General features: G+C 60.0%; 1 protein-coding gene across 1 annotated transcript; it reads right to left on the bottom strand.

Moving 5' to 3' along the window:
• Positions 1-2,605: 2,605 nt before the first annotated feature.
• LOC112118539 (tubulin beta-3 chain) lies at positions 2,606-22,573 on the bottom strand. Its single transcript, XM_026663731.2, has 5 exons — positions 21,630-22,573; positions 12,179-12,299; positions 6,501-6,609; positions 5,517-5,627; positions 2,606-3,991 (listed from the first exon to the last, which is right to left on the bottom strand). The coding sequence occupies exons 1-5, from the start codon at positions 22,571-22,573 to the stop codon at positions 2,916-2,918; spliced, it is 2,361 nt and encodes a 786-aa protein (XP_026519516.1). The 3' UTR covers positions 2,606-2,915.
• Between the last annotated feature and the right edge of the window lie 205 nt (positions 22,574-22,778).

The following is a 22,778-nucleotide window of genomic DNA, read 5'->3' as shown; positions in this document are numbered from 1 at the left end:
GGGCTGCCCCCAGCCTGCACTAGGAGTGGCAGAAAGTAGAGTTTAAACATGTTAGAAAGTGGTAACTCGCTTTCCCCTCCTCTATCCAAGGCTCAGAGGAGACCCGAGGGAAGGAGCGGGGTACTTGTGAGCTAGATGATGGCAGGAGGAATGGGCTAGCAGCTGGAAGAGAGCATGATGGGACTGACCACAGAGCTGTCCTGTTCCAACCCCACCAGGGAGCGATGGCTGCAGTCCCTAGCACTGGAGAGCAGAGGGTTAATACTGCAGTAAATTAGAAAGAGGGGATAGGGCACTGCAAGCCAGCTCATAAAATGCAAGAGGCCCAGCACATGACTACTTAGCTGGAGACTCAGCCAAGCCAGAGGCAGCAGTGCCCATGTCTCCCCAGGGTGCGCACTGCTGCAGATGGGAACTTGCTCCCTAAACCAGCTGAGGAAGTAAGAGCCATCGGCAGCTTCCCTCCCAGGAAGAGCCCAGAAGATCTAGGGCAAGGTCTGCAGGACAGGGCTGGCTCCTACCTAGGTCAGTGTGGGAGGTGAGAGCTACAGGCAAGAGAGGCAGGAGGCTGACATGGCCCCTGCCTCTTGCCCCAGACACCAACTGCTCTTCAGCTTTCCCCAGACCAGCCGCATCCCTCTGACCACCAGCAACACCCCCCGCCCCACACCCCTTTACATAGCACTGGTAAGCCAAGATTCTGCCCTGCTCTCCACCCCAGTAGTGCCTCAGCCAGGTAGCTGCCTGCTGGAGTATCATCCCTGCTAGTGTTTGGGCCCGAGACTTGATAGTGGTTCTACCCTAGGAGGCCACTTCAGCTGAGGGGCAGAGTAGGAAGCTTGAAACGAGGAAGGCCCCTGCAGCCCTGGCCCTGCAGTGGGGTGCACAGACTTGCAAAGTCGTCCATTGTGTAAAGGGAAAGCTGGAGAGATGCTGGCAACTGTGCCAACAGACCCCTTGCAATGAAGCTCAGTGCCTAGGCATCAGCCACCGCTTCCAACCCAAACCAGTCTAGAGGTTCCCCCCAAAAGGGTGGTTCTATCCTACCCTCAGGGCAGGACCAGCTCATGTGCATTGGCCTGAATTCTAGAGCTTTCACAGGGCTGTTCCCCTCCCTTCCTCAGCCCCGGAACGTGCTGCAAAAATCCAGCCATTGCACTGACTGGAACATGCTCCAGAACCCAAGCGCCTTCGGGCCACAAATGGAGGGGCAGGATGTGCAGCGTCGAGTCTGCGGAGCCTGAAACCATAGCTGAGATGGGAACTACCGGTTAGTTGTTCCACCTCTGATCACTGCTGGATTTCCCCAGCCCACGTGTGGGATGAGCACAATTCCAGACAGCCGGCCAGCATGCCACAGAGGGTGACCAGATGTCCCAATTTTATAGGGACAGTCCCGATATTTGGGGCTCTCTTATATAGTCTATTACTCCCCACCCTCTGTCCTGATTTTTCACACTTGCTGTCTGGTCACCCTAATGCCACAGGTCCCACGTCACCCTGCCGCCTCCAGCACCTGCCTCCCCTTCTGCAGAGCAGTTATCAAACCAAACATCCATAGCATACTAAGAGTGTAGGGGCGAAGTGTAGTGTATGTGGGGGACAGTCAGCCCAGGCTGCATCTGGAAGAGCCTCTGCTGTCTGCTTTACCCCCTGCTGCTGGAGAATGCCTTGCTGTGGAGTTGGCCCAGCCTGTGGCAGAGCCCCCAGGGCCTGGGCTAGCATGGGCCAGGGAACTGAACTCCTGCCAGAAAAGCCTCTCCGGAGGATTCTGCAAGCCTTTGCTCCCACATCTGTCCTTTGGCCCCTCTGCCAACTCAGACCCAGGGTAGGGCTCTGGGGTGTCAGGACTGAAGAATAAATGTGTCTTACAAGCAGACAGTCGCCCCTGCGAACTCCAGCAACTCAGTTGCAGGGATGTTTGTGGGGGAGGGAGGGTGCAGGCTTGCCAATGGGGGGGGGGGGGCACGGAATTGCCTGGGTGGGCTGCAGGGCTCCTAGGTGCGCAAGGCCGCTCTGGGCCTGTGCTTTGCGGGGCCCCACAGGCCGTCCTGGAAGTGATGGATTAGTCACTTCCACCCCGGGCTCTGCCCCCCCCGGGGCCTGGAATTGCTGTCGCGGGCCTGAGGGGGAGTGTCACCTTCGCCCAGTTCTACTCCATGGAGGAGCAGACTAAACTGGCGGGGAGTCGACCTTCGCGGGCACAAAACAAGCTGTCCTGTGCGTGACCCTTGTGGACAGTTCTAGGAAGTGATGTCTGGGGCGGCGCAGAAGGGCCTGCCTGCTCCGGAGGCTCCACCCATAGGGATTCAGGCTGGCATTTCAAAGCAGCTTAAGGCCCCCTCCCAACTCCCATGACTCATTAGGCTCCTCCCAAAGCCCTCGCTTTAGCCCCCCCCGGGGAATCGAATCGATGTGCTGCCTGGGGCATGGAGAAGGACAGCACCCCCACTCAGCTCACCACTGACAAGCGGCATCGCCCTGCTCCCCACCAAACCCACCTGTCTGATGCCCCATCGCCAAGTCCTGGGGCTGGAACAAGGAAGGTCTCGGATAGGACGTACTGGACAGCAATACATTTATTAAGTATTCCAAAAAAAAAAAAAAAAAAAAAAAAAAAATCGACACAAACCAGTAAAAAGAAAAGAAAAAAAAAATCAAACATCAGGGTCATCAACATGATCAGAGTCATGAGGATGGGCTACAGCTGCGCTAACTCAAGGATGGGGAGGGGAGATGGTTAGTAAATACGGAAGGATTTAAAATTTGGAACCCTTAACCAGAAGCAACTAAATAGCGGTTGTCTAGTACTCAGCTAACAGGTAGCGAAGATGGAGGACTACGCTGGACAGTAGGGTGCTGTAGAAGCTTGACCTTCATGGTAAGAAACTTGACACAGGCCAACTCTAGAGGTTTCACTTGGCACCCTGGGCCTCAGATTCCTCCTCGTCATCTTCATACATCTCCCCTTCCTCTTCAGCGGTGGCATCCTGGTACTGCTGGTACTCCGACACCAGGTCATTCATGTTGCTCTCTGCCTCTGTGAACTCCATCTCGTCCATGCCCTCGCCCGTGTACCAGTGCAAGAAGGCTTTGCGTCGGAACATGGCGGTGAACTGCTCTGAGATGCGCTTGAAGAGCTCCTGGATGGCCGTGCTGTTCCCAATGAAAGTGGAAGACATCTTCAGCCCCCGGGGTGGGATGTCGCAGACTGCCACCTTGACGTTGTTGGGGATCCACTCTACGAAGTAGCTGCTGTTCTTGCTCTGGATGGCGAGCATCTGCTCATCCACCTCCTTCATGGACATGCGGCCTCTGAAGACTGTGGCCACTGTCAGGTAGCGTCCATGCCGTGGGTCACAGGCGGCCATCATGTTCTTGGCATCAAACATCTGTTGGGTGAGCTCAGGGACGGTTAGGGCTCGGTACTGCTGGCTGCCACGGGCTGTGAGGGGGGCAAAGCCTGGCATGAAGAAGTGGAGGCGAGGAAAGGGCACCATGTTGACTGCCAGCTTCCTCAGGTCAGCGTTGAGCTGGCCAGGGAATCTCAGGGAGGTGGTGACGCCGCTCATGGTGGCGGAGACCAGGTGGTTGAGGTCACCGTAGGTGGGCGTGGCCAGTTTAAGGGTTCTGAAGCAGATGTCATACAGGGCTTCGTTGTCGATGCAGTAGGTCTCGTCCGTGTTCTCCACCAGCTGGTGGATGGATAAGGTAGCATTGTAGGGTTCCACCACCGTGTCGGACACCTTGGGGGAAGGCACCACACTGAAAGTGTTCATGATCCGGTCGGGGTACTCTTCACGGACCTTGCTGATGAGGAGGGTACCCATGCCTGAACCAGTGCCACCGCCCAGGGAGTGGGTGAGCTGAAAGCCCTGCAGACAGTCACAGTTCTCACACTCCTTCCTCACCACATCCAGGACAGAGTCCACCAGCTCAGCACCCTCTGTGTAGTGCCCCTTTGCCCAGTTGTTGCCAGCACCGCTCTGACCTGTGGGGAGAAGACACAGTGGATCTCCTTGCTTCCATCAGTAGGGAGGCAGGTGTGACCAGTGACCAGAGCCTTTTGCTGCAGGAATTCGGTCTCTCCTGGGCGTGCCCAGCACGGGGTTTAACAGACACTATGTGCCAGGGAGGGCTGCTGTGCCGCGGAGCTGGGCTAGGAGAACAAAGCCTGGGAGCTGCCTGGATCAGCCCTCTCAGGCTGGCACCGCCTACCACAGAGCAGCCATGTGCCAGTCTGGAGGCCCTGGAAGGCAGAGGGGCTCAGCCCACTGCGGTGACTCCCATGGCACGAGGCTGCCCTGACCTCTCTACTTTCCCCACAGCTGAACTAGGCAGCCCCAGGGAACGGGTTACAGGCTAGTCGTGTAGCAGGGCAGGCACTGGGGAGCCAACCGCTGAGTGCCGGAGATCTCAGAACAGAAAAGAAACAAAATTCAGCCTTGCCTAAGGGTAGAGCCCCGAAGGGCAGGGGTGGGGTACGGGAAGGGGAGCGGCAGGGATGGTTGTAGTGAATTCGGAGATGCTCTGCATGTGTTTCCTGGGCAATGGGAGAGACGGGGCTAAGCTCCTGTGCAGGCATCGAGGGCCCCACAGAACCGTGGTTTGCAGCTGAGCTCTTCCTCCCAGCACCTGATCACATGCTCCTCTGGGCAGGTCTCCACTCCTGCTCATGTCGCTATAACTTAGGTCGCTCGAGCCACCCCCTCCAAGCGACACAAGTTACAGAGACCTAAGCGCGGTCCACACGGGCGCTATGGGGGCGAGAGACGCTATCCCGCCCACACAGCCCCGTGCACAGGTGGAGTAATTCTGCCGACAGGCGCGCGCTCTCCTGTCAGCACGGAGCCGATGTAGCGCTTCTCGCGTAGACGGGCCCTGGGAGAGCAGAGAACAAGGGGCATTTTCCTCCTTTCCCCTGCCTTCAGCGTCCTGGGGAGGAAAATCAGCGCTAGGCTCAGCGTCCCTGTTAGTGACCTTCCCACAGGTTTGGCTAGACTTTCTGCCCTGGGCTGATCAGCTGTTTGCTCCAGCCCTGCCCCTCCCTCAGCCCCTTCATCTCAGCTACACCCCACCCCCTACCCTCTTCACCCCGTCCCACTCACCCAATTCCCTCCCACGTCCTCTCTTCCTTCACTATCCCCCCCAAGCTAAATTCACCTCCCTCCAAGCAACGCGGTTCTAACAGGCCATTGGCCCCATCACTGATCACTGGCTGTGCTAGTCCCCTTCCCCCACCCTGGGTCTGTCTGTTCTACTGAGACTAAACTCTCCTGGGCTGGGACCATCTCCACTCTGTCCAGCACCTCACACTAAGTGGCCCGTAGGCACTACTGGAATAGCAGGGAGGCAGCGATACGGCCCAACGAGAAGGGACAGCAGGCAGCTGTGTCGTGGGGAGTAGGGTGAGGGAGCGCTGGGTGAGCAACTAGGATGGAGCAGCTAGCGGCCAAGAGAGGAGCACCACACAGGGCAGGACAGGGTTAGAGCAGCAGCAGGGGACTGGGACGTACCAAAGATGAAGTTGTCAGGTCTAAAGAGATGTCCAAATGCCCCCGATCGAACGCTGTCCATGGTCCCGGGCTCCAGGTCCACCAGGATCGCACGGGGTACGTACTTGTGAGCTGGAAAAGAGACCACATGTTCCCTCTTAACTGGCAAGGCTCCATGGGACCAGCTTCCACTGCTTGGCCTTAGCGTCCAGAAGAGCCAGCTCGTCTGCTGAGACTCCAATCTCTGCCCCGGGCATTGGCAGCACCCTGTAGTCAGTGGTGCTCCAGTCCCCATTCGACCTGGGCCCAGCTCATTACGTTCCGCGGGCTGGAGCTTCGGCCCAGGGCCGTTTGGATTTGGGGACAAGCTGAGACCTCGCAGTGCACTGGGGCAGGGTTGGGAACATCCCCAGTACTACACCACTGCACCCCTGAAGGTATCTCCTCCCTTCCGATGAGCTGCCACAAAGGGAGGAAGGAGCACAGGCAGCGGTCATATCCCCTCTGGCCAGGTGGGGCATTCGCAGCAACAAGCAAACCACCAACTGAGTTTCACTTGGCCCCACCCTGCTGCCAATGCCCATTCCAGACAGACGAGTCAGGGGCCTGCTTTGCCCTCCTGTTGACCCCAGCAGCCGGCTCTGCACCACAGTAACCAGCCGGCATTGCCCAGCTGGGATGAGGAGAGGAAACTATTCCCAGAACAATCCTGCAAGCCAGCAGAGCACACTCCGGGAGAGATGCAAGGCTCCCAGGGCTCCCTAGGTGCTGGACACGCCACCCGCCCTGCGTTCCACACCTTGGGGAGCAGGCGGCCATGGAAGGGCCCGGCCAGGCATCCCAGAACAGCTCCCCGCCGGAGCGCAGCGGGAGAGGAAGCTCAGGGTAAGTACATGCATCCCCGGGCAGCACTGTTAAGGGCCAGAGAGGAAACCCCGTGACACATCACATACTGCTCCAATCAGCCTGGCCCGGGAGGAGTGCAGCAGCCAGCTCCGGACTTACAGGAAGCCTCATTGTAGTAGACACTGATCCGCTCCAGCTGTAGGTCGGAGTCTCCCACGTAGTTCCCGCTGGGGTCTATCCCGTGCTCATCGCTGATCACCTCCCAGAACTGCGGAAAGAGCAGGGGACATTCAGGAGGGGTGTAGCTGTGGGCACCCGGGCAGGGACAGGCCCCGCATTGAGCTAGGAGGCATGCCAGAGAACACAAAGCCAAACCGCTCCACTCCAAAAGCCAGCCAAAGATTTCAGCTTGGCCTGTGTGCAGTGAATCCTGGCACCCGGGAGCAGGACGAGAATCCGGTTCTGAAGTGGACCCTGCCCCCCTACACCTCAGTGCAGGGCTGGTCCCTACAGTAGCTCTGGTTACAGTAGCATGGTTCCTAGCATGCTGTCTAGCCCTAGACACTCCAGCCCACGCCCCTTGGGGAGGCTGTTCCACAGCCCGATGCCTTGCTGCCAGGAAACCCCTCTGGCTAGTCCGATAGAAGGGGTCTCTGGCAATTCAATCCCCTGCCCCCTCCACCTGGAGGCAGAGAGCTAAGGCTGGCTAAGTACTAGCCACAGGAAGGGATAAGGAGTCGAGGGGCATTGTCAGGCAGAGCAGGGCACTGATTTGGGAAGGGGACAATTGCTCTGCACTCACCATCTACCAAGCCTCCTCTGACAACGGAGAGTCAGAGCTCCCTGCAGCACTAGGTGACCGACCCAGAGACATTGATTAGGTGCCACCAGTGAGCTCCACAGTGAGCCAGCAGATGGGACCAACCATGGCCAGAAGCAAGTCACAGCTCAGGGACAAGGGTAGCTTTGGAGACCAAGGCCTGAATTCTCAGTTATCCCAATACCCAGATTCCAAGGCCAGATGGGCCCACTGTGATCATCCAGTCTGACCTTCTGCACAGCACAGGCCAGAGGCCTGCCCCCCAGTAACCCCTAGAGCGGAGCTTAGGAAAACATCCCACCCTGATGTACAAGTGGTCAGCGATGGAGAATCCACCATGGCCCTTGGTAAGTTGTGCCAGTGGTTAGACATGCTCAGTTAAATGTTTACACCTTCTTTTCAGGCTGAATGTGTCTAGCTTCACCTTCCAGCCATGGGATGGCGTTCGACCTCTCTGCCAGACTGAAGAGCCTGTTATGAAATGTTTGTTCCCCGTTGAGGCTCCAAACACCACATGGGTAAGAATCTACCAGGATCCAACAAGATTGTCTGTGCTCTGGGCTCTGCTTTGTCATTGGGTAACATGGCGCTTTGCATCAGTAGATCTCAAAGCTTTACAGCCAGAGTCCCATTCACAGGTGGGGAAACTGAGGCACAGGGCAGGAAAGTGACTTGCCCGAGGCCACTCAGAGCTGGGACTAGAACCCAGGTCTCTATCCACTGCCCCTATGCTGTGTGTGTGTGGGGGGGGGTAAAGGGGCCCAACTCTTCACTTGAGCAGGCTCAGAGCTCCTCAGGCGGAGATACCAGGGGAGTCCCGCTGGGGCCAGAGTTGGCTGCCAAGATGCTGGTATCCAAACTTCCCGCTAGCCGGGAGCCCTTCATGGAACGGGAACACGGTGCAACTGCCCAGTGGCTGGCACGTAAGGGGAGACCCCAGGGGCGGGAGCTGGGATCCTGCACAGGCACCGCGTCAGTCCCACGGCGGCTGGAGATTTTCCCGGAGGGTCAATGGTTAAGCAACACGCATTACAAACGGCTCAGATCGCAGGGCTGGGCTCCCGGGTCCTTTCAGCAGCGCAGGGAACTCCCCACGCCAGCTGTTTGCGGCTCAGCCGGGCTCCCCGTCAGCCTATGGGGGCCGAGGTCTGCCGGCAGCCAGTCATGTCTACACTGCGGCATCGCCTGGCTCTGCGCCAGACGGGAGCTAGCCATGGTGCTGCAGCAGCACACTGACCTCCAGTTACCTCCAGACTAGCTGAGTCACTCGCCTTTGTTCTCCCGGGTTTCATAACCGGCAGCAGCGAGAGCCGAGGAGGACGGGCAGGAGGGCGAGTGGTGCCCTGGGAAGGGGGCTTTGGCTTCAAGGTGCCTGAAGCCAGAGGACACATTTGAATCTGCTGCTCTCCTGAGCTCCCTGGGCTTTGGCCAGGTCTTCACAAGGGCCCAGTACTGCAGGGAGCGACGTGCTGCAGGAGGGTGGGCAGGCTGCTAGCTGCCACGGTGCCCTCGCAGGGGTCAAACTAGTCACAGACAAAACCTGCCAGCTGTGCAGAGCCCCCTCCCTGGAGAAAGCCTGGCCAAGACAAGCCTCCTGAACGCAACAGCACCATGCAGCCTCTGCACCGAGCACCTCACCCCCCCCCCCCCCCCCCCGGCCATGCATGGATTTCCGAGTCATTCCTCTCCCTCTGCCCACTGCCCTGCCTCAGCAGGCTGGGGGGTTGTCCTTGGAAGAGACACTTCCTCTCCCCGGGGTGCACTGTTCATGTGGAGCTGCACAAGGGGGGATGGGGGGGGAGAAAGACTCATTGCCAAATGCCCGGGCTAGAGCTAAAGCTCACTCAACTCTGAGTCTTGGGGAACATGCTTTAGCAGAGCCGGCTCTAGGCACCAGCGTCCCAGGCCTGTGCTTGGGGTGGCACTTTTCAAGGGACAGCCCTCCTTTTTTTTTGCACTTGGGGCAGCAAAACACCTGGAGCCAGCCCTGTGCTTTAGGCTTGATGCTGTGTTTGGGGGAGTGTCGGGGAAGCGGCCTACATCGGACAATGCTGCGCGTTTTGTGCCAGCACTACTAAACGGAGCTCTAATTTACAGCAGCCGCCATGGCTGTAAGAGGACAAATTGGAACTGATTGCAAGGTCAGGGTGATCTTAAAATACACAGCAATGTCTACCTGCAGTGGGGCTCCTCTGGTCATGCTGACTTCATCTCATCTCCCCAGTGACCCTTTGTTAAGGGACCACACAGAGCTCTGAGCCCACCTGAACCTCCAGGGAGTGGACAGTGCGGTGATCACCCACCCAGGACTCCAACATGGCTCCAGCTCACCACGACAGACAGGCAGTGCGCCAAGGAGCTGCCACTCAAAGACGCTTGCATCCCGCACCGATCCGACATGTCACTTACAGGGCTTATGAATTCCCTATGAATTATTCATGTTGATTAACATCTAAATGAGTCTCTTCAGGTAGCAAATATTGAGGTTCCCCAAACAATGAGCGCTCAGGGAATGACACAGCTGAAGTGCTGAGTGCGAGATGTGCTCTGGAGCAGCAAGGTAAGGATTGCGTAAGCAAGGGTACTTGCTGCCCCATCCGGCCCCAGGTCAGCCAGAGCCTGGGACTGGAAATTAACCACTTAGATCCCAGTGGGTGGCAGAGTGCACCCAGGCACCGCTCCATGGGCAGTCCCCCTGCCCCCTCCTCTCATCCCTTCTGGGGGAATCTAGGGCTCTGTCCTGCTGCCACGTCCCAGCCAGGGAAGACCAGTCCTGGGGATGAGCGCAAAGCTCAGCCGCCCTGGAGCCTTTTCACTTCCAGTGCAGAGGGGGGCTGACCCCCAACACACATGGGGAAATGGGCTGCCGAGATTTCTGCCACAAGCCCTGCTGGAAATGGGCATTGGCAACCTTCCAGGGCTGATTATTCCGCTTGGTAACTGGCCTCTCCCCCTCCTCCAGCCACTTGGCCTATTAGTGGCAGGTGTTCTCCTGGCCCCTGGTGACCAGGATAATGACAAGGCATTCCCCCTTCATCCCGACTGGGCGCACTCAGCCGCAGCTGCACACGGACTCCCCAGCACTGATTTGATTTCAGCCTCCTCTCCTCAGCCCTCCTGGGACAGGGCAGGAAGCAGCCGCCTCTCCTGGCAGACTTGCCTTGTTCTATATTCAGAGCAGGCACAGATGTCCCCCGGAGGCCTGATTGATGATTAGCTGTCGCACACTAAGTCACCGCAGCAGGTGTCTTGAGCAGAAGCGCCCAACAAAATCTTTTACACATGCAATTGACATGGAATTGCCACGCTGGGTTAGTGAGCCGAGCCCCTCCCCTCCTCCCCCCCCCCCCAGATTCATGTATTTCAGTGTCTGCCTGTAACAAAGACACCTTCCCACGTCCCAGAAGCCCCAGCTGTAGCCTGGTTTGCCTACTAGCCATTCCCCCCTTGGCTACAGGAAGAGGACTGACAAATTCCCCTCTATTATTGCTGCATTTCACACACAGGATGGTGCTAATCTAACAGGAGAAATCGGTTCCAGCTCCCACAAGACGCCCCTGACAAAGAGGGACTGAGGCTCTGAGCTGCTGCTTCTCAGCTGTGACTCGGGAGGAGGCTCCTGGTTACATTTGATGTGTCGGGGGGGGGGGGCGCTGAGCATGGCTGCTCAGTGCTATTGTCCTGCCCCCGAACCAAGGTTGCTTGGTCACCATTTCTCCAGAGCTGGAGAAAGCCCAGGCTGCAGCGTCTCCCTCAGACTGCTCTTTACGGAGCAGGACCCAGCCCAGGGCTCTGATGGTTCTGCAGAGATCTCCAGGGCTCAAGCCATGGAGGAGAGTCTGGGCAAAGGGGCGTGGCAGCACCGGGCACCTGACTTCCCTAGAGCAGCTGCCTTTCAGCCAGGCCCTGCTTTCTACTGCAGAGGTCAAAGGGTTTGCCTGGGGCCCATGGCAGGGTGCGGCTCACCGACGACACTTGGCTCCCAGACCTCGGTTCTAGCCACTAGCTCTCACAGCCTGCAATTACAGAGGGCATCTGGCCTGCTAAACCAGAACAAAGCCAGTCACACCGGCATCCCTGCCAGTGGCTGGGCAGGTTAAAGCACTGCTGGAGACAGTCAGGCTTGGCAGCATCCTTATGTGGGGCGGGCAGGGCAGCTTCTGCCCCTCACCATCTCGGGGAGCTTTGGGGCTTCCTTCATTTCCAGTTTTTCCTCCTAAGAGGCGTCAGACGAAGGCTGCTCAACAAAGGGCCCCACCTCCTTTGCCTTTTCTGATGCTCCTGGTGGAGCTGCCATGCTTACGCCAGTCACCCCGCAGGCAGGCCAGGCAGAGGTCACGCCCATAACCCCGCAGTTAGGGGGCTGTGAGGCCCGCTCTGCCCGTCAGAGCCCTGGCACTCAGGCTGGGCACCGGGCTCAGCCCCTCACACAGATGGGGGCTGGGCTGGCAGGGGCTTGTGCAGGGAGCAGTGTCACATGTCTGTGCCACCCAGCCAGCCAGTGCCATCTGCAGCGGGTGACCCGCCCCCCAAAACACCTGGGCCAGCTCCCCCCAGGCACCGTGCTGCCCTGAGCAGCCACCCGGCCGCCCCCACCCAGCACTGCGGAGGGGAGGGGCTGGGGGAGCGCCCAGAGAAGATGCTGGAGCAGCCAGTCGCCCTGCGCCACAGCATCCCCCAGGCCCAGGGCTGCGCCCAGCCCGCCCCCGCGGAGCCCCGGGCTGCGGATCCCAGCGAAGGCAGCCGGTGCCGTACCGGGCACAGCCCCAAGCGCCCGGCCCCGGTGGCGCAGCGCTGAGCTCATCCCTTTGTTCCCAGCTCCGCAGTGCCGGGGCGTGGCTCGGGCGCTCCCAGCCGCCGCGCCGAGGGCCCCCTGCCCCGGGGCGGGGCAGGCACCGCCCACCCCCTCCACGGCTCGGCCCCCGCCCCCTCCGCGCCGGGCCGGGGCTGGCGATGCGGGCACGTCCCGGCCCCCCCGGCAGAGCGCGGAGCCCGCCAGGTGCCCCCGGGCCGGTACCTTGGCTCCGATCTGGTTGCCGCACTGGCCCGCCTGGATGTGCACGATCTCCCTCATGCTGGCCCGGGGCGGCGGCGGCTGTGGCTGGTGCAGGCGGCTCGGGGCGCAGGAGCGGAGCGGGCTGGGGGCTGCGGAAAGCGGCCGGGCGCCTGCCGGAGCCTTTTATAGGCGCCCGCCGCTGCACCGGGCCGGCCGCTGACGTCACCCGGCCGGCCCACCAATCAGCAGGCGCCGCTGCAAATGCTGCAACATCCCTGCAGCATCAGCACCAGCGCATCCCCCGCCCTGCGCCGCCACAATGCAACAGCTGCCGCGCCCCGGAGAGCAGCCGGGGACCCCCACATACAGCGCGGGGAGGGGGCAGAGCCCCTTGGCCCGAGTCCCGCGCTGGGGGGCCAGGCGGGGGTCAGTGCTGGTGTGGTTCCGGCGCTGGGCTAGGACCCGGCCGGGCAGGGTTTGAGTCCTGGCCCTGCCCAAGTCACCGAGGGGGCCCCGGGGAGGGGCTCAGCGCTGGGTGCATGTGGGGTGCTGCTGGCCAGTCCGGAGAGTGCCCCCCGGTGTCTCCATCCTTCCTTCCCCTTCTGAGCGCTCTGAAGCAAGGCCAGTCCATGCAGGGCCTGGCGCGGGGGCCCCTGGTCTCAGCTGCTGCCCTTGTACAACCAATGAAAGCAGGAACAGCCTAGAGCAGCCCAAGGGGGGGTGTCAGGGTTAATCAGGGTTATTGTGGAGGTGCCCAAGGACCCACCGAGATGGGGACCCTGTTGTGCCAGGGGCTGGGCAGACACAGGTGCAGCCAGTCCCTGTGAGTTCACAGTCTAGACAGACAGAGACGGGGGGCGCACAGCCCGCAGGCAGAGTGAGCAGGGTATGGAGGCAAAGGGCCTGTCAGTGCCAGTCCCCGTGCTGCAGAAGGCGGCGTGTGGATCCTGGCCGGGCCTTGCCCACCCCATCCTGCACCGAACCAGGAGAGGGCGGCTCCTTCCCGAGCTCTAGGTGTGTTCTGCTGGGCTTCTAGCCTCACTCTGATGCCTGGAGCTTCTCACCAGCTGGTTCTGTTCTGAAGCTTAATAAGCCCTGGCTCTCCAGGAGCCCTAGTGGCCAGGAGTTCCACAGGCTAATTGTCCATTGTGTGAATGAGGATTTCCTGCCATCCTGATTTTCAGCTGGCTCCTTTCCCGTTCCTTGCACGGCCCCTGTTCCTGCCCAGCCGCTGTCTCTATCCCAGCCATTATTCCGGGTCATTGAGTCATGGCCCCTCTTATTCATCTCCCCCTGGGAGTCTGCCAGCAGCACCCGCCACATGGGAGGGGCACCGTGCTCCAGCCTCAGAGGCACCCGCTATGGGGCAGGTGGGGAGCACAGGCTCTGGGACTCAGATCCACCCACTTTTGGGGGCACGGGTCCTTTGGGTCACAACCCACCATGCAGGGACTGAGGCGATGCCTGTGCCTCCTGGCGATTCAACCCTCAGTGTTGGTGAGTGGAGCCCGGAGGGCTGCCCTCTCTTCTGCTCGGGCTGCGGTGGCAGCTGGGAATAGCCAGGACACAGCCTGACCTTGCCCATCTCCCCTCCTGTCCCACCTTGGAACACTCCAGCCCTGCTCCCTTGTCTCCGGGCTCTGACGGGGGAAGCCCAGAGCTGGTGTAACTGGCTCTGTACCTGCCACAGAGGCCCCTGTGCTGGGGGTATTTCAGGGAGGGGGCTTCATGGCCCCTCTTGCAGTCACTTGGTAGTGGTGGGTGCAGGGCCGAGGTGAGTTCCTCCCTGCCCCTGGCCTCGCTGGCTCCTGCCTTGCACCTTGCATAGTCCCTTACTCCTCTGCTGCAGCTAGCCAGGGCCTCGCCATGTCTCTTTTGCCTTGCTTGGCCCTGCACCGGGTGATCCGGGGGGGGGCTCTGTCACTGTGCCTGCTGGCAAGGACCCCTCTGTGGGGATATTCCCTGGGCAGGGGGGCCAGACAGGTGCTTTATAATTATAACCCTTTTGCATGGGCCGTAAAGCACTGACGAGCCCCTGCCCAGGTTAACATGCCGAGAGATTGGGACAGGAGCTTTACTGGCTCCACTGGCCACAAGGTGCAGGGCAGGGGGAGATCTGAGCAGGATATTTGCACAGCGTAAAACTAGCCCTTGCTGGGGACGCTGGAGGCAGGGGAATTGCCAGCCCCTGCTCCAGGAGGACCTGCTGCGGCTAGAATGAAAGAACAAAAACCCCATCAGAGCCGCTGTGTGAGGGGAGCAGCGCTGCAGGCCAGGCCCTGCTAGTCACCTCCCTTTGTTCAGCCCACAGCCCTCCAGCTGGAGCAGCCAGGCTGGGCGCAGCCTTCAGGGAGAGAGGCTTTTCTGAGCCTGCCCCACCACCGGCCCTGCAAACCCCGGGGGTGCTATTGTAGTGGGGTGGTTCCTCCTGGGCAGCCAGGGTGTGGGGGAGAAACTGCTGTGGCCCATCCCCCACTGCTGGCTGCATGATGCCGGTTGCCCTAGGCATTGCCTGCTTCATTGTGTCTGCGCAGACTCAACCCGTCTGCCTCTGGGCAGCAGCTGCCCCTGCAGCATCAGGCTGGGGCCCGTCGGACCTTCCCTTGGGCACGTAGCAATTCGGGCCCCTGGACTGGCAGCTGCATTGCTCCTGGGTCATGCCAGTGACCCAGCGAGTCCCATTCACACCAGGGAGGCGGAGCAGAATCAGGCCCCCTGAGCCTACATCCCTGCGACACAGCTTGGCCTAGAGTCTCTGGAAAGGGGCACTTGGGACTTGCCTGTCCCAGGCTGGGGGTGGGGGTGGGGGAGCAGCTGGGAGCATGGGGAGGGGGTTCAGAGACTCAGCAAGTACAACGCTAAGAACTGTAATTCCATTAACAAACCACCGACAGAGGGAAAATGCCAACTCACTGGCAAGGCGAGTTCCCTCACGCTGCACTGCAGGGCACTGCCCAGCCCTCCCCTGGGGAGCGATGCCCATGCCATGGGGCAAGGCACTAGTGGTTACTGGTGGTGCCACCAGAGGTGGGAGCTGCTGGAGAGATGCTCTGATGCTGGCAGGGGCAGTGGGGTGGGGGGCCCTTCCCTGCCCTCACCCCTGGGTCCTGGATTCCCCAGTCCTTCCCCAGGGTCAGGTACTTGCCTTTTGGGGCAGGCTGGAGCTGGCAAGGCAGGGTCCCCCCATGGGACACTGGCAGGAGATGGCGGGGAGGGAGGTGAGCTGGAGGGCAGTTCATTGCTGGGATGTTGCAAGAAACCCTCACACCAAACTGCCCCACTGCAAACCCCACACCTTGAACAGCCCCTGGGGCCAGGAATGCTGACCTCCAAGCCCTGCACGATGTGAGGCACCCGAGCCCAGCCTCACCCTTGCCATGTGCAGACAGTGCAGGGCCCTTGCTCAGTGAACACACCTCGACATTCCAGGGCCAGCGCCCGTGCCCAGTGACTGCATGCTGAGCTCATCCCGAACTGCCAGCATGCTGAGGGGAGCCGCTCCCCCGGCATGGACAGCCCAGCTGGCTGGGGAGGGAAGCCCCTTGGCTGGAGCTCTGGGCTTGGAGATAGAGGCCTGATATCACCAGCTAGAAAACAGAGCAAGCGGCAAGCTGGGAAGGGACTTGGAGCCACAACAAAACCAGCTAAAAATCCCCTGAGCTGGGTGGAACGGGGAGTCACAGCATCCCCTACCCAGGGGCTGGGGGGGTCACCACATGATTGTCCCGCCATGGGACCTGTGTTGGTGGCACGGACAAAGGGACTGGAGGACGCAGGGCATGGCCCTGTGGGTTCTGGGACTGGCAGTGAACAAGCCCCGCAGCAGTGCCGGTGTCATAGGAGGGTAGTGAATAGGGAACCCATGGACCCCTCTTTGCACCAGGTCTCCCCCATGGCTGTTACTGTGATACAGGCAGCCTGGGGGTGGCGTGGGTGCTGGGGGACCCTCTGCCCATTTGCACTGAATGCCCAGGTCCTCACAACCCTGTGACCTTTTCTCTAGGGCTCTCCAGTGCAGGTTTCCACAGCAGCTTCCCACATCCTGTCACTGAGCAAGAACACCAGGGTCCCGGTGCACCCAGCCCAGAGGCAGCCCTGGGGCCTGGCTCCCTCACTAGCTTCTCCCAGGGCAGGAGGTGCCTTTGCCTGACATACCCCATCTGCAGAACGATGTGCTGGCCAAGCAGGGCGCTGACATAACTGGGGAGGGAGTTGGCCCCTGGAAAGATGCTACTTCGAATTCTACCAGCAAATCCCAGAGCCTCGACCTGCTGGCTCCCTGGGTGCCCTGTGGGGGCATCTGAGCACAGCTGCACCTTTGTGTCTGTGTTGGTAGCTGGGCGTAGGCCCTGGCCAGGGGCTCTGTGTCCTGTTCCCCCTCCCCGCCAATAAACAAACCTGCCTGGAGGCCAGCGCGCTGCGCACACTGAGCACCACGGTCGCTGGTGGGAGCTGAGTGCGGCAGCGATTGATTTCTGCTCAGGCTGGTTCCAGCTCCTTGCTTTGGGTAACATCCATTTAACCCTGGTGCCTGCTGGACTTGGCTACATGCCGAACGTGCCACCTCTTGGACGGGCGTTTGTTTTCGGGGTAGGGCTGGGGCTCTCCAGGGCACCCCCCCGGGCCAGACTCCAAAGGCGTTATGGCACCAAAGGATGCAGAGAGCCACCTGGTGGATGGTGCTTTTGTAAATTCCTCACAGCGCGTCCTTGCTGCTTTCGGTGCCTACCCACACCTGGAAACCTGCCACAAGGCAGACGGGGCCTGAAACCCGGGGGCCCCAAAGGAGCAAACAGCCCCCCCTTTCCAGGGAGCCCTGCAGGCTTTCTTCAGCCCCGTGGCAAAGCCAAGAAGGCAGAAGGTCAAGCTCCAGCTGACCAGCTCCTGTGCAGGTCACATTTAACACCTCTGCTAAGAACGCCGCCCAGCCACCCTTGCCCAGCCATAGTGTGGTGGGGAGGCGGGAGCCCCAGTGCAGCCCAGGGCTCTGCCCAGGAAGCGGGGTAGCCAGGGGGCAGCTGTGCTCACAGGGAATAACAGCCACAGCAGTGAATACACTGGTCCGAATTCCCCAATGCCCCAGCCCTTCCACTGCTTCCCACAGGGCCCTGCCGGGGAGGGCTGTTGAGGGCAAATGCTGAGTCAGGGCATTCGGCAGCACCGCCCTCCCCTCCCGCCCAGCTCTAAGCCCCTGTGCAGAGGAGTCTGTGGGCTCTATCAACACTCTCGACCTCCTGGGCCCTCCGCTGGTGTGTGGTGGCAGATGCCAACGTGATCCCCGTGTGCTGATTGCTAGCCCTCGCCTCGCACTGAGCTGCCCCAGAGCCTGGCCCCCTAAGCTGGGCCGGCCCTAGGGTGCCCCATATAGCACCAGGGCTCAGCACCCCACAAACCAATGGCTCTAAAGACGGGCCCTTCCCCCGCTCCTAGTCCCAGTCCAGTGCCCCTGGCTGCCCAGAGGCACCCAGGCCTCAGTGCTTGCTGGCCACGCTGGGGGGTTTGGCCTGGGGGGCCACGTGAGGGTTTGGAGCAAGACACCTGCAGATGGCGACACAGTTGCCTGCGCCACGGGGGCAGCATGTGTGTGCATAGCTGCGAGGCGTGTGCCCGTGTGCAAGGGCACTAGCAGGGCTGGCATGGCCCCGGATGGGGAGTGCAGCACAAAGGCCTTTGCAGTCTCCAGGCAGCAGAGGGCACCGGGCGTCCCAGCACAGCCCCCAGCCGGTGCGTTTCTTTGGGGTGAAACCCAGCCATGGGGGGCATGGCTGTGCGGGAAGAGGAACCCGGTACTAGCCATGCTGGGGGGAGGCTCTACCTCTGGGGGGTGTATGGTGTGGTGTGTCCATCGTGTGTCCCAGGGGCATGGGTCTGAGAGTGTCATCAGAGGGGGGCTGTGGGGGATGGGCACTAGCATGGGGGGGTGTCTATGGAGGATGTGGGGGGAGGGGCACTGGCCTGAGGGGGATGGGCTCTGGCATGCGGGTGTCTGTGGTGGGCATGGGGGGGGAGGGGTACTAGTATGAAGAGGAGGGGTGCTGGCATAGGGGGTGTCTCTGGTGGGCGGGGGAGGGGCGCTGATGTGTGGGGGTGTCTCTTGTGGGTGTGAGGGGGATGGACTCTGGCATGGGGTTGTCTATGGTGGGCATGAGGGGGAGGGGTGCTGGTGTGGGGGGATGTCTATGGTGGGTGTGGGGGCAAGGGATGATGGCATAGGGGGTGTCTATGGTGGGTATGAGGGGGAGGGGCGCTGGTGTGGGGAGGTGTCTCTTGTGGGTGTAAGGGCAATCGACTCTGGCATGGGTCTGTCTATGGTGGGCATAAGGGAGAGGGGCACTGGCATGGGTGTGTGTGTGGTGGGCGTGGGGGGGAGGGGCGCTGGCGTGGGTGTGGTGGGCGTAGGGGGAGGGGCGCTGGCGTGGGTGTGTGTGTGGTGGGCATGGGGGGAGGGGCGCTGGCGTGGGGGTGTGTGGTGGGCGTGGGGGGGAGGGGTGCTGGCCTGGGGGTGTGTGTGGTGGGCATGGGGGGGCGCTGGCGTGGGGGTGTCTATGGTATGTGCTTCGCTACCTGACATTCTGGGCTTTTCCCGTCCCTGTTGCCAGTCCCTGGGCCTGTCCGGATTGCAGGGGAAGCCCAGCGTGCTGTTCCTCAAGGCAATGACCTGGCTCCCTCCCCAGGATGCCGTGCCCAGGGCAGTGCCCATCCCTCAGAGCAGCCGGGCTGAGGATGTCGCACCGTGGGGCAGCAAGGGCTGAGGACACGTGGCAGGCTGAGCCATTCCTTCCACCCCTGGCAGATGGGAGGGCACAGCAGGGCTGTCCCCACTTGCTTCCTGGTCCTGCCCACGCAGGGGAGAAGGGCTCCTGCCAGGGCTGCATGGGGCTGGTCCTGCCCGGGGCTAGCTTCACGGTTGGTCCTGAACGGGGCCCTGGTGTGGCAGCCAGGACTCCCAGGCTCTAGGCTCAGCTCTGGTGCTGACCCACAGTGTAACCTCTGGCAAGTCACTGCCCCATGATGTGTCTCCGTTACCCCGTGACCCTGCCTCCCTCATCGGGGGGGGGGGACGACAGTGCCAAGGGGGGCAGCCCCTTGCCTCCCCGGTGCTGGGACCAGCACTGAAGCCCGAGGTTTGCTCAGGCATCAGGAGACCTGGCTGACTGGGGTGGGGACCATTCCCATCATGCTTCAGCACCGCGCGGTGAGGGAGTAAGTGGGTGACAGCTCCTGGCGCCAGGCCCTGCAGCCTGCCTCTGCCCCCAGCAGGCCCAGGGAGAAGCATGGGGATTGTCTCTCCAGCAGCCCGGGGGCTAAGCACCATAGTCCATGGGGGCCCCCATCCCTGTCGTCAGGCAGTGCCAGACACCCAGCCAGGCTCCCACGTGCCTTGGGAACTCCTGGAGGACAGGATAGAGCCCGAAGGACGGGAAAGGGCAAATACAGCCCCTAGCCTTAAAAAGGGAATTACAGACCAGGCAGCTTAACTTTGGTGCCTGGAAACATGATGGAGCAAATAATCAAACAATCTGTTTGTAAACACCTGGAAGAAAAATAAGGGGATAAGTAAGAGCCAGCATGGATCTGTCAAGAACAAATCCTGTCAAACCAACCTAACATCCTTCTTTTAACAAGCCTTGTGGATGGGGTCGGGGTGGGGGAGAAGTAAGATGTGATACCTCCACTTCAGTGAGGCTTTTGTTACTGGCTCCATGACCTTCTCATAAACAATCTGGAGAAATACAGCCTAGACCAACTTATTATAAGGGGGGTGCACAACAGGTTGGAAAAGCGTACTCAGAGAGTAGTTACCAATGGTTCACAATCAAGCTGGAGCCCGCAGGGATCTGTCCCGGGTCCGGTTCTATTCAATAACTTCAGACATTATTTGGCTAATGGCATGGAGAGGATACTGATAAAGTTTGCAGATGATACCAAGCTAGGAGGGTTGCAAGCACTTTGGAGGACAGGATTAGAATTCAAAATGATCTGGACAAACTGGAGAAATGGTCTGAAATAAATAGGATGAAATTCAATGATGAATGCAAAGTACTCCACTTAGGAAGGAACAATCAGTTTTGCAAATACAAATGGGAAATGCCTACCTAGGAAGGACCACAGAAAAAGATGTAGGGGTTATAGTGGATCACAAACTAAATATGAGTCAATAATGTGATGCTGTTACAAAATAAGCGAACATCATTCTGGGATGTGTTAGCAGGAGTGTTGTAAGCAAGACACAAGATGCAATTCTCCCACTCTAATCCGCGCTGATTAGCCTGCAGCTGGAGCATTGTGTCCAGCTCTGGGCACCACATTGCAGGAAAGATGTGGACAAATTGGAGAAAGTCCAGAGGAAAGCAACAACGACTAAAGGGCTAGAAAGGCTGACGACCTACGAGGGAAGATTGAAAAAAACTGGATTTGTTTAGTCTGGAGAAGGTGAGACGGGGTGGGGGAGACACATGCTAACAATCTTCAAGTACGTAAAAGGGTGTTAAAAAGAGGAGGGTGATACATTGTTCTCCTGAACCGCTGAGGACAGGGCAAGAAGCAATGGGCTTACATTGCAGCAAGGGAGATTCAGGTTGGACATCAGGAAAAACGTCTTACCTGTGAGGGCGGTTAAGCACTGGGACAAACTGCCTAGGGAGGTTGTGGAAGCTGGAGGTTTTAAAGACCGGGCTGGACACACACCTGTCGGGGATGGTCTAGGTTCACGTGACCCTGCCCTGGTGCCGGGGGCTGGCTGAGATGACCTCTCCAGGTCCCTTCCAGCCCGGCACGTCTATGAATCTATGATTCCGTGCTGCAGAGTCAGAGCAGTGACAATGGGACCCTCCGGCGGGCTCTTCCACACTCCTTGCCCAGCGACTGGGGGAGGGGGAGGCAGCCAGCAGGAGCGAGCTCTACAGAAGGGCAGACTCATTGCCTGTCTAGTTCCCAGCCTAGAAAGCCTGGCCTAGAGTTACCAGCCCTTCTGCGTGGGCAGGAAGCAGCAGAGGGGGTTACAGGAATCCCTACTCGGGGACAGAACAGAGCAGCAGCCCTGGAGCAGCTGGGACTCACTCACGCGCTTCTCCAGTGGTGGGAGAACCGTAGATTCTGTGCCCTGGGACCTCACCAGAAAGCTGGCCAGAAACAGCAGCTGCTGTGCCCAAGGCCCTGCCATGTTCTGCACCTGCCCCAGGGTGGGAGGGGATGGGCTGACCCAGGCACTGACATCCCCTCGGGCAGGCGCTAGGTGCCGTTCAGCAGCTAAACTGTCTCCAACCCCCAAAACAAACAAAACCCCGCTTGGTTTTCCGCCACCAACATCTGATGGGAACTGACTGGTGCCCCTTGCAAATGGCTTCTCTGCCTCCCATGCACACTAGGGGGCGCTGTGCTGTGGGCTGCAAGATGGCCATGCCGTTACCTCTGAGAGCAGGAACCCCGGCTACAACAGGCCTCCTCAGCCCCTCGGCCATGCCTGAGTTACCAGGAACACAGCACCACGTCCTTCAGGGTTTTCCTGAGCTCCTGGCTCCGGAAAGCATAAATGAGCGGGTCTATCACCGAGTTGCAGATGATGAGGATGAGGAAGAGGTTGAAGTAGTTGAAGAAGCAGGTGCAGAAGGGGTTCTTGGGGCATGTGACGATCAGCGTCAGGTGCAGGAAGAAGGGGCTCCAGCACACGAAGAAGACCCCCAGCAGGATGGTGAGGGTGACTGCCCCCTTCATGCTGGTCATCTGGTGGACGGTGCGTTTCTTCTGCAGGCTGGAGATGTTCTTGGCATGGTGGTGTGCCAAGGAGAGCATGTGGATGTAGAGCCCCACCACGAGGATAAGCGTGGAGAGGAAGAAACCGACGAGGCAGAGGATGACGGCGTTGTTCTTGTAGTAGGCGATGAAGATGCTACTGGAGATGGTGCTGGCGACCCAGATGCACACAATGATGATCACCGCCCGCTGCATGGTCATGATGCTGTGGTAGCGCAGGGCATAGAAGATGGTGATGTACCGGTCCACGGCGATGGCCCCCAGGAAGGAGAGGGACGACACCACGGAGCTGCAGATCATCATGTCGATGACGTTGTCCATCTGGCGGACGATGCTGGTCTGGAGGACCAGCACGCCGTGCTCCATCAGCAGCATGAACAAGGTCTCCACCAGGTTGCTGACGCTCACCAGCATGTCGGACACAGCCAGGCAGCAGATGAAGTAGTACATGGGTGAGTGCAGATTCCTGTTCTTAATGATGGCCGTGACCACCAGCACGTTCTCCACCAGGCTGACGAGGCCCAGCGTCAGGAAGAGCTCGTTGGGGATGAAGACGCCCTGGCACCAGGCACTGCTCCTGTTGGCTGTCTCGTCGGCCCTGTTGCTGGGGGCAGTGGAGTTCAGGGAGTTGAGCAGCATCTGCAGAGAAGCCAGCGTTGACATAGCGACAGCTTCGGGATGGGTGTCGGGCAGGTTCTGCTGCTGGCAAACACGGGCAGAAGCAGGCGTGGCCACCACAGCTGCTGCGGCTCTGGCCAGAGCAAAGCCAAGCGTTTCTGCTCCCTCGGAGCGTTCAAGGAACAAGTCTTGGGAGAACAACTCTCCCCGGTGCAGCAACCTGGAAAGTAGCGTTTACAGTCTCCCTGCA

The sequence above is a fragment of the Terrapene carolina genome, unplaced genomic scaffold (assembly GCF_002925995.2).
Source record: "Terrapene carolina triunguis isolate 2854851 unplaced genomic scaffold, T_m_triunguis-2.0 Scaffold33911, whole genome shotgun sequence".
NCBI classification, from domain to species: domain Eukaryota; kingdom Metazoa; phylum Chordata; order Testudines; family Emydidae; genus Terrapene; species Terrapene triunguis.
This window is presented reverse-complemented; position numbering and strand designations above follow the sequence as displayed.